Genomic DNA, 12,255 nt, shown 5'->3' on the forward strand with positions numbered 1-12,255 from the left:
CAAAATGCCTGTCGATCTGTCACACCTTCCAACCCACCATTTCACACAAAATCCCCTCAAAACCAATACTCTGGAATTTTTATACTAGCAAATCAACGCTGGACATCATCAATACATTCCTAACAGACTTATAGAGAAAAAAAAACCTAAAAATGTTTTATACCCAGAAAAAACACAAGAATATAGTTTTTAGAATACAATTTTGGCCAAAATACACTTTCATCTAAAGGTACACTTTGGTCAGTCTACCATTTGTTATAAGGGGTCTTACTTTTAAAACTTACACTGCGGTTGAAGGCTTGGGAACATGTTTGATTAATAAAGCCGCGACTTACGTTGTATGACCCAAAAGGGTTAACCGCCCTCGCCGCCCACCTCTACGCGCCCTCGCCTCAGACCTTTGACCCAAATTCAATTTATAAGCAGCCGTTACACACTCTTGACTGTGACAAATTGATGTGGACAAAACAACATTTTTTTTTCAAAATGGCTGCTTCTCTGTTGGTTTTATCTCCATAGCAACCATTTTATGTTTTGGTCACCTCGGGGTAAGGAACAAATTGATGCATGTTTCAGAGTAATCAGGAAAAGTAAACTTTTGGATTTAGCAAGATTTCTGGTTCTCACAGACCTGTCAGTTTTTTGTAAGAGCATGCTCTGTCCTCCACTCGTTACCTGTATTAATAGCACCTGTTTGAACTTGTTTTCTATATAATAGACACCTGTCCTCAATCTCAAACACTCCAAACTCCACTATGGCCAAAACCAAAGAGCTGTCTAAGCACACCAAAAACAAAATTGTTGACCTGCACCAGGTTGGGAAAACTGAATCTGCAATGGAAATGGAAGAGATAGAAGACCACTGGGACCTAGTGAATGACATGCAGAGAGCTGGGACCAAAGTAACAAAGGCTACCATAAGTAACACTACAAATCCTGCAGTGAGGGAGGTGTCCCCCACCGAAAGCCAGTAAGTACATGTGCAGGCCCATCTAAAGTTTGCTAGAGAGCATTTGGATGATCCAGAAGAAGATTGGGAGAATGTTCTATGGTCAGATGAAACCAAAATAGAACTTTTTGGTAAGAACTCTACTGTTTGGAGGAGAAAGAATGCTGAGTTGGAATGGACCAAAATACCAGCAACAGTTTGAGAAAGCCTTGTGAAGATTTACAGTAAATGTTTGACCGCTGTCATTGCCAATAAAGTTATACAACAAAGTATTGAATGTAACTTCTGTTAGTGATCAGATATTAATTTTGTACCATAATTTACAAATACATTCTTTAAAAATCTGACTGATTTTCTTGATTTTTTTCTCATTTTGTTTCTCATAGTTTATCAATAATGACAATTACAAGCCTGTCATCTTTTTAACTGAGAAAACTTGCACAATTGGTGGCTGGATAGATATTTTTTTTTTGCCCCACTGTATTTTTCCAAAATGTTTACAGATCTTCTAAACTATATTAATCGTGTAAAGAAAAAAGGAAAAAAATAAATGTACATTGCTACAAGGCCTTGTGTTGCTTTACAATTCATGTCTACAACTATTATAATAGTTATGATTAACAACAAAATGACATTTTGTTTGATGATGGCATTAAATGATTGACGCTTTCAGGAACTTTTCACAAGTGCAAACCACAAAGCCAACAAATGCTCATTTCTTTAAAATAATGCGTCTGTATCTGCAATAGAAACAAAAAGGCCTCAACTGAACTGTCTCCCACATACAGTATCATCGAAAAACAGACTGCAAGGCCCCCTGACCAAAGCAGCAGAGCAAAGCTGTGGTGTAAAGCAAAACAAGTCATTAACATTCAAAAAAAGTTTTGCTCCACTCCTCCTCATTCCACCTTTGTCTGCATCTGTTTGTCTGTGCGTGTGCACATGTGTAGGTGGACAGAAAGTTTAAAGACTGCAGCTGTTGTTATTGTCAACTGGATTTAATTAAAAAAAAGACATTTATTCAAAAAAGCTTAAGAAAACAACAAATAAGGAGAATGCGGCCTTAAGGAGGAAAAGTCTGGCAGGGAAGTGACAGAATAAAATGCGATGTTATCTTCTTTGGTGAAGTGTGTATGAAGGAAATGGCTTTAAATTAAAAAATATACACTGTAATAAACACAAACAAATAAAAAATCAATCTTTCTGATCAAAAATTGACTTTTAAGAGACTTTTAAGGTAGACGGATAGATTTGGAATGTGGTCACATATTCTTTAGTTTGACATTGCCTAGTCAGACCCACCTATGCTGTCCTCTATTCTGTCAGACACCTATTCTCAATCCTACAGGGACAATGGTCTAACCATGAGCGACCAGCTGCAGCAAAGATATTCAAAGCCCTGCCAAAGGTTAGCCATGAAAGGGGGCGTAGGACAATGCCCGGGTTTCTTCCCTTCGTAATCGCACATCTAACATTTCTTCCGCGATTTTTCAGCCTACATTTCAAACTCAAGTCCCATTTGTCTGTACAGTATTTATCTTCTTCTGTATGCGCTGTTACATACATGAAGCAAAGTAAAGGTCACACATCCAGAGCTGGAGAGTGCGATAATGCATCAGAATTCGATAAACAACGAGTGGCAGCAAATAAATCAGACCAGACAGAGAGATATAGTCCTGTTTCTACAGGCAACCAGGAGCAGTGATCAACAGTCTGTCATGGGAAAAGTGAATAAAAGCCTGTAGTGTTAAAATAATCATGAAATAGGTGTGATCTAGAAATACCCTGAAATTCTTCTTTAATTCCTCCCAATACAAAGTTATAACTGTAAGTGTAGTGACTGTGGATTGTTCCACATATAGTCGGGTGTCTCTGCAAAAGTGTGCCTGTGAGTGGAAGTAATGAGGTCACGGTGATGCAGTAGCGTTCCGGTTGGGAGAGCTCCATCATTTTCAGAAAACTCTGGCGGGAATAGTGCAGCAGGAAAGCAGAGAACAACTGTCCTGCACACAAACAAAAGCACGGATGCACAACCTCACACTGAATCCACAAATACTTCCAACCCCTCAGTGCTTACCTATCACACTTTAATTTATTTCTTTCGGTATGGCGAAGGAACATGACCACTGTGGACCGCTGCATTGAACGGCAACGTATACTCCTTCTGCAACCTTTCTCTGTTTTTGTTTGGCTTCCAGAAATAGTTATTAGTTCCTGCTTAGTTACCTTGCTGAAGTCCTGAAGAACGATCGCATGGAAAATATATGTGAACATCAACTTTCTCTCAACACTTGAAAACTGGCAGAAATAGGGATAATCAACATCCTTTGTCCTAAAATGTCAAGACATTCTCACTCCCAAATTGTCATATCTGAACGCATGGTTCGGACTCCCTTTGCGTCACTTTTTGACGTTTTGGGTGTACCCAACTCAATGATTATTGACGTTCTGGCTATGCTATCTTGTGGGATCCCCACCCTTACATGACATTTTTTCCCTCCCTGGATCTAGAGGGATCCAGATGACCCCACTACCAATGTCAACATACCTAGGATAGCAGAAGGGTTTATCAGGGGCCACGAACCAGTACCAGTCCAAGGACCGCTTGATACCGGGCCACATACAAAAAAAAAAATGTATACGCTAATCAGGGGTCCCCAACCCTTGGGACGCGGACCGAAACTAGTACATTACCCTAGTACTGGTACCCGAACTTGGTTACCACGTCCCGAGGGTTGGGGACCCTTGATTTAACAGGAACAGCCAGCACGTCAAAAAACAACACGTTGGGGACATATAAAACATCAAAAAGTAACGCAAAGTTGGGAATGAGAATGTGTAAAAAATGTCCAACAACTTTGTGAAGCAATCACACTATTTTTGTTCTGCCACTGACAAAATCCAAAGAGAGAGATTTAAGACCCACTTTGATGAATATTGTGTTTTTAGTGTTTTAACATTTTTCTGATGATAGAGAAGATATAGAAAAAAATGTTAACTTCAAGATTGCATTTTAGAGTATTTCTTTATTCAAATAGTTGGGAATCAGGAGAAGATGGAAAAATGCAGTTTGAAAAGGAGCTTATTTGTGAACGTAGAAAATATGATTGGTGGACGGCGTTGCTGCCGGCCACAATTCAATAGTAAATTTCTAATGAATTACTGCTGCTCTACAGAAAAAACATTTTTTGGGATAAAAATGGAATTATCATAATTAAAAGACCCCTGGGAACGGTTTTAAAACAGTTCAAAAGATGGTCAGAGTGGGTGGATATTCCAATAAAGTTCCATATTGTTCACTTCTAAAGTAATTTATGAAATGTTAATTTTATTAACTAACAATAAGGGGTCTCTTTTTGTCCCAAAGGAGTAATTTCAGCTTGGAGCCAATCGAAAGCTTCCGCGAGACAAAAATATGACTTATTATTACTTGACAGAGGCTACAGATAGCATCTTGTCTGTGTTGAGCTTCTGTCAGAACAGCATTGTGGACAGAGACGCTCTTCATCACACAAAAGCATACAAACATACACCATTATGCATGAACTCCTGCACATAAACAAGGACGGGCCAAACACAACCCATTAAATCCAATTAACCCTTCGCTCTGATCTCCTAAATGCATCCCTGCTCTTGTCTTGTAACACCAGACCCTGCCGCCATTTCATTAACACACACACAAACACACACACAAAAATCTTCTTGTGCCTGCCCACCATTCTAATCTAGTCACAGCTCTAATGCACTTCTAATAATCAAATCCACCAATAGCTGTGTTCCGCGCAAAGACCCCTGTCACATGACTGCCTGCACATTACCTCAACGCCTACTCGAAGTTAGCGTTGTCATTTTGCTCTAATGTTATTCCGGCTTCTATTTTTTTTTTTCTTTCTTAAATGTAATTTAGGAAGTCTAAGCTCTGGCTTCTACCAGTCTAGCGCTAAACCCCTGGTGGGGTTGGCTAATCAGTTTCCAGCATTTCTGAGGGAGACAATGATCCCCGTGTTAGCGCTGGCTAATGACAAGCTAACACAATCAGCAAAGCCTCCCTAGAGGTGAGCTCAGAGCTAGGGCTCAATCTTGCCCCACCTCCTGCAGGCTCCTCATCCACTTTCCCTACATTACTATGGAGCCTAATGGTTTCTTATTAAGACAACAGATGGAAAACGAACGGAAAGAGATCCTACATCTTCTTAGGTTACATCCAAGTGTCGGATATGAGTTATAGCCATAACATCTCGGATGTTTAATACTACCCCGCAGTATGTTTTTTTTTTTTCATTGCAGGGTGTGGCTGCAGTTTACTCCATTATCAGGAAGGAGCACAACCAACACTTGATACAACTTATTAACAAATAATAATATACGATAACAACAAAAAGTATAAATAATTACATCCAAGTTAGATTTAAGAGATGGATGCTGGATAAATAAGTAAAATACTAAAAGAGCACACACCCTCATAACTATTACTGACATGCAGTCAGGCTTATCAGTGAACCACATCATCAACAATGGCTAATGGGGCATGTTAATGTGGTTCTGATTGAATGATGTATGCTGGAATGTGACTGGCTTTATTTGATAGTATAATCTAATCACTGGTCCCATTAGGACGTTTTATCCTCAGAGGGGGTACAATTTTTGTTTGTAATGCACAAGTTTTAAAGATGTAATATTAAGAAAAATGATTTGAATCTAATCATATATTGTGTTTGCATACCAGATAAAAAGTTTACTTTATTATATTTGAAGAATCTTGTACTTATGGTGAAGATTTCTATCAAATTTTATAGATCTCGTTTTTGCATTGAAATAATGACAGTGAAAACAAACAAAAACAGAAGTTTGAACTCTTAATAGTCCTCAACAGTTTTCTAAATCATCAGACATATGTTGATTATGTGAGCCAATTCTAACTTCTTTTCTTTAGAAAAAACATATTGGGAAGAATTCTCAGCACATTTTCTTATCCAAATTCCATATTTTAGCTAAACTAACCACAAAAATGAGCAATTTAGAACTCACCTGCATTTAGCATTCACTTGGTCTGCAGCTTTATGATAGTTCTCAGTGGTGACCTTATAGAACTGAGCACTCTGTAAGAGAAAGAGGAAAAACTGTCAGTGAGACAAATCCAAACTGTAGGGCTAATACCAAAAAGCCACTTGGGTTCAGTATCAACATACTTCTTAACAGCAAGGATATCATCTTGATAGTGTAATATGCAACTCTGTTTTATCCCAAACCTCATTAAAATCTAGAAGAGATAAGCGTTAGAGTACACTTCTTGAGGGTAGAATGAGCTTCGCCTGAACAATATCTCTGCAAGTGAGGTTTGTAAAATTAGAATTGCTCTACTAGTTGTGTTCTTTTCAGTGCAAGTGTGAGTTATGGGTATTTGTGCTTATCCTCCCACAAAAGACTGCTGTAATAACACAGAGCAATCCTGTAAGGCCACAGGGTCACTCATCAACAATGTACAGACCAGCGGCCTGCATCCCCTGGTGACCTGTGGCAAATGAACCCACAGCAGGACCACTCAACCTAAATTACCTCCTCAAACACGGCCATATAACCTTGCACCAGGACCATTTATTCAACCCAAGCAAAAGTACTACTTGTCAGCCCCAAGTGGCTGTTATGCACATTTATAATCACTGTTGTACACTGCGATGGACAGCTTGATTGAGACTGGTGTGAAACAGGATCCAATGTCTATCAACATTAATGTCTAAAATATCAATTTGGAAAGTCTTCCACACTTGAAAGATTATTAAAGTCGCATGTTTATTAACAGTACTTGGCCTTCTAATAAATAAGGATATTTAACGAGAATATACTTCCACAGGCATAGCACTGGTTCACACTAAAACACATATATATATTAAACCATGTGAAAGAACTATACTATTTTGTGTCTTAAATGTGTTCATCTCATAACAATCATGCTTAATCTGCCCTCTATGAGCAGCTTAGGCATGGTTCTACCAGGAAAAATATGGAATTCAATTCCCCATTCAGGTTGATATTTGAGACAAATGACTTTAAAGTTTTCAAGTATTTTGTTCACAAGTGAGGAAGGGATAGATGTAAAGATATATGTGGTGAAGGATGGGCTGATCTGGAATACAAAACTCCTAATTTACCAGTATGTACCTGCTGTTACCAGTGACCATGAGCTGTGCATGATTCTTTTGCAGTGTAGTTGGAAATTCACATTAGGAAAATATGAACCTATGCATTTACACTTTTATGCATTGAAAAAAGCAAGAAAAAGTAGTTTAAACACCTAGTTTTAAATTTAAACTTCAAATTTGGTTATAAACCACATAATGCAGTTGGCTTCCAGCACTTGGTAAATTGACAATTTTGAGCTCATAAAAGGAAATGACTCAAAAGATAAAGAGAAGATTTCACAATTAAAAAAAAAATTAATTCCAATAAAAGTCACAATTTATTTTTTTTATTGCAAAATAACTATTCAATAAAATAACTTTGTATTTAAAATTATACATCAATATTTACTCAGACGAAGCAGTCGTAAAACGTAGTGTCCTAAAACACAAAGGAAAACCAATTTATCATCTAAATAAAGATAGAAAACATGAACATTGAATAAATCTTACGAAGTCTCGAAAAGCTCTTGTTTATTTTCACACGGACACATTTAAAAAATATAAGTAGCTGAAGATGATTAAAATCCCATTGTGTGAAAACCAGGTAAGAACGTCTTCAGGCTTTTATCACAAATACACTAAAAATATTACAGCTCTTTTTTAGTGCCTAATATTCAAACTTCTCTTTCCAGCGATAAAAACATCCATCATAATTCAGTAAAGATTGATAATTGGGACTGCTTTCAGAACAAAGATCAATATGGTACAGGTAAAAGAGGATTGGACATGACAATGACAGAGGGTCAGACACTAATTTGAGTTCTCTCCATTTTACCAGACACTTGTACTGGTGAAATGTTATAGATCTAGACTACCTCAAAGAACCATTGTATCCAGGATTTTACAAGACAGCAGAAATAAGACTTTTATTTTTTTAGAATGAACTCAAAGCATGTCTTTAGTGGATGTGTTTCTTTAAAAGCAGTCAATGTTTTTTTTTCCAATTTGTTTCAATGTTTTAGAATTCGCTATTTTCATTTGTTCAGTAAGGTTTACAGTCAAATATTTCAACACAATTGCCTTGAAACCCTTCAATGGGATTTAAGTTGAGGAAAAACTTGTCGTTTTCACCTTTCTTTCATAAGAAGTCACATTCATGCTAACATACTTGATATGACATTTCTGTGTCTATCTGGTCAGTTTAACTTAAAAACACGATATTTACTTTATCATACTTGATGGTGGTTATATAGTTTCTGTGTCTTGTCAGTTTGGACTAAAATACAGAATGTTTAGATAATTTATCATATTCATACCACCATATTTGACGGTTGATGTAGAGTTTCTGTGTCTATCTGGTCTGTTTGACTAAAAACATTATGCTCCGTTTATTTATTACATATCTACGACCCATTGTGATGGTTGATATAAAGTTTATATATCTAACTGGACTGTGTGACCAAAAACCCAATGTTTAGATCAATGTATTACAGTCATCCTACCATACTTGATGATATGAAGTTTCTGTACCAATCCGTCTATTTGGTTAAAAAACATGATTTTTAGCTTGTTTATAACACTCATTCTACCATGCTTGGTAGCTGATATAAAACATCTGTGTCTATCTGGTCTGTTTGACTAAAAAACATGATGTTTAGTGTACTGTGGGCAAACCTCTCCAGCTTTGTCGCTTCAGTCCAAAATAAACTTTCCCAGAAGTCTAGTGATTTCTTTAGATTGTTTTTTTCTAGAAAGGCTTTTCATTCCAACAAATAGTTTGTAGTATTTTTTTCCTGACATGAAACATAACATTTATTTTGCTAAAGAAATCAATGGAGTCTGAGCAGAAACAAGCTCCAGTGACTTGAAGCCATGTCCCATCACCGCTGGATGACAAAAGAAAATACTCCATTTTGGACAAATCATGTAGCCAGTCAGTATATGTGTTTATTTTTTTGTAGAAAGCTCCTTTAGGGCAGGATTAGAACTACAGTTTAACAAATAATGAACACATCAACTTCTAACAAGTGTTGATGACCAGAGAATAAATTTAACGTGGTAATAAGCTGTAAATTCAGACTACATTTTTTATTTACCATTTTCTCCTAAAAGAGCTTCATGTAAACACTCCAGAGTTTTGACCGTTTTCCAATTTCCAGTTGTGTTTATGTTTGCATTATCATCTGTAATACACTGCACTGTCTATTGAGGATCAGTCTTGTGATAGGCTAGAAACTGAAACAATCAGAAGTTATACAAGATAAATTAATAAAATGAAGTTTTGTTTATGTGTAAGCTCATCTAAAGACTCAGATTTCTCTCATACTAAAAATGCCTAATTTCTCTGCTTTAACCCCCTTAAATCAAACTTTACTGATCCACAGCTGTAATGTGACTCATATAACACGATAAGTTCTGCAAAACCATAATGTGGGGATTTTTATTCCCTATATTGAGCCTTTATGCTCAGCAGTAGATAAGAGAGAGGAGCCATCCACACAAGGACATGTTTGTTTTATTTATATGAAATGGGAACATTTTTCTCTAAATTAAGTTGATGCCGGAACTGGGATGTTGCTTCTGTCTTGTCAAATCTCAAAACATTAGCAATAATGGCTTCATTTGTCTCTGGCAGGCCCCTACCAGCGTTTCGAGGCTAAGATACCCAGAAAAGCAAATTGAATAAATATGACTATAACAGTCGTAGATAGGGAACACAATGTTTAATATTATTGTAGATACTTGACTGTGCCGGGAGAATCTACTAAACTCTTGTTGCTTTTATAAAGGGCCAAACCAAGTCTGGACAGACAACAATCAAAGGTCAAAAAAGAAAGCATGCAGAGTTTTAACACTGCTACAATTATGATCAAGAAATTAGTGTTTCAACCCCAGAGTTGGCAAGGTCAGTCCTCTGTGGGCTCCTATGAGGTCAGGGTTGGTCTATAAATCAGCTGGGTGAACAGCAGGATGTCACAATTGGAGACCACTTAGTAATCACAGAAATAGCACTCCTCTCTACTAGTGTGTGTCTACCACTGATGGTGGCAGACATATAAATTTGTGTCCCCACATGTGTTTCCAAGCTTCTGGTTGTGGATTTTTTTTTACTGTGCACGGGTATTTAAACTAATTTTACAATAATTGACACCCATGGCCTTTTTAGTCCACCATATTAGTGTGCTGATTAGCACCAACGCTGTCATTTTAGGCAGGTGTTATCACCTTATACTTTATGTTACCAACACAAACCAGTGTTTGCCCTTTTTTTCTTTTAATAGCTTAATCCCAGCACCCAGGAGATGAATAAGTCTTAAATTTGTAGAATCGCCCCGTAATCATTTCCCCCATCGATTTAAACTGCAACTTTTTCTTTTAATCCTTTTTTAACAAAAAAGGATGACTACAAATTTATTTCATTGAAATAAATTTAGTTTTATTCCTTGTTAAATACTTTAAAGTCCAGCTCAAACCCTATTTTTTTTTAATTGTGAAACCATTTCTAGTGGTCTTTTAATTATGATCATGCAGTTTTGAGCCAAAAATCAAAAAGCCTGTATTGTTTTTTATGACATATTTTCTGCAGAGCAGCAGGAGCTCATTAGAAATTGGCCTCTAGGTTATAGATGGGACTGTTTGTGTAAAAGTAAGCCTATGTTAAAATCCCAGCATTCCTTTGTTTACAATCTTACATTAGTTTACAGTCCCTCACAACCCCAAGTTAACATTAGCGTAGTAAAAACAGTACAATCCAGTCGTACAATTTAGAACCAGATGCCATCTCAGACGAGGAAAATAAAGATGTTAATGGAGATATTTGGGTGCATGAGGATGTAGTGGAGCATTTTTGCAGTCACAAACCTGAACTTTTTCAAACCGCTGGTTTTCATCTGCTCCTAATCCAACAAAATTTGAATAAATAAACACAATTTTAATCTTATTATTTATTATACTTTTGTCCTTCCATGATGAGAAAAATCCTCCAAGAACATGCTAAAAACACAATTTTTATTGGAGTGAGTTTCAATATTCTTCTTTTTAATTAGTTTTTCCTTCCTAAAAAAATTTCATTTAAAAATACAGAAATCAAAAAATGAGAAGGCAAAAATAATGAGTTTGTTTCTATGTGTAAACTAAAAAAAAGATATATATATTTTTAATCTACTTTAGAAAAAAGGTTACTCGATTGGTGATTTGAGAAAATCTGTATTTGTGAACTATTGATGTGTACACATTTTATCATAAAAAGTTTAGGTCTTAGTAAAATCAAGTGGCTTTTTTAGGCTTCAAAATTGCTTGTTAAATAGGATTTTAAATGTTTTTGAAAGGCAGTTTCATCCCTGAACTGAAATTTAATTTGCTGTAGTTTGGTGGAATTCTTTGCCTGTGATTTTAATAATTACTTTGTAGTAAAAAGTATTACAATTAACTCTAATAACTGGTTTATTTATAAGAATTTAAGTTTTTCTGACTGTGCTGCTTTGATGCTAAAAAATAATGTGACTATGTTTTATGTATGAGGCACTAAATCAATATATATATTTAATTGAGTTTAGAAAAAAATTAGTTGCAGAAATTAAAACATACTTTCAGATACTTTTAGAAAAAAATCTTAAAAGAAGAATATTTGTAAAATACTTCTACATTTCTTTCTTTAAGACTCCTGTTCGATATGAGCCCAAACCTGAGTGGGTGTACTATGGCAGCAGCGTTCTGTACCATGAATGTATGTGCCATCCCATTCTTGTGACATTTTTTTTTTCTTAAAGCCACTTTGTGTTAAATCTTTTTGAATCCCATTACACAGCTACCACAGCAGAGAGTGGGAGACATAATTTAACACTGCAGAATACTGTCATGTCAGTTCTTTGAATTACTCCATCTCCCTTTATAACAACATGGTCATAGTGATTATGTTGGTGACTTCAGTGTCACAGTGAAAAGGAACTTCTATATCCTCAGGAATATTGCCTTTAAAAAAAAAAAAAATTGCCACACATCTTTTTCGGAGCAAATATTCAAAATAGTTTCATTCCCGTCGATGATAAAATGACTAAGAAAGATGGTGAGAAAAGGAAGGATAAGGAAATGACTGGCAGGGGTGAAGCTTACACATCAGATATAGATAGAAACCATTACTGTTTTAATGCTCTTTCTCCCCGTTACTTCTTCCTTTTCACATGGCTG

General features: G+C 36.2%; 1 protein-coding gene across 5 annotated transcripts in view; it reads right to left on the minus strand.

The window, feature by feature from the left end:
- The window catches only part of chchd3a (coiled-coil-helix-coiled-coil-helix domain containing 3a), an 80,998-nt gene that overhangs the window by 16,041 nt on the left and 52,702 nt on the right, over window positions 1-12,255 (minus strand). For all 5 annotated transcript variants that reach the window (XM_036210203.1, XM_024290885.2, XM_024290867.2 and 2 more), the window contains one exon: window positions 5,978-6,048. In XM_036210203.1, coding sequence (XP_036066096.1) covers window positions 5,978-6,048 — 71 coding nt within the window. The remainder of the gene's footprint in view (window positions 1-5,977; window positions 6,049-12,255) is intronic.

Source organism: Oryzias melastigma, linkage group LG23, assembly GCF_002922805.2.
Source record: "Oryzias melastigma strain HK-1 linkage group LG23, ASM292280v2, whole genome shotgun sequence".
Lineage (NCBI taxonomy): Eukaryota > Metazoa > Chordata > Actinopteri > Beloniformes > Adrianichthyidae > Oryzias > Oryzias melastigma.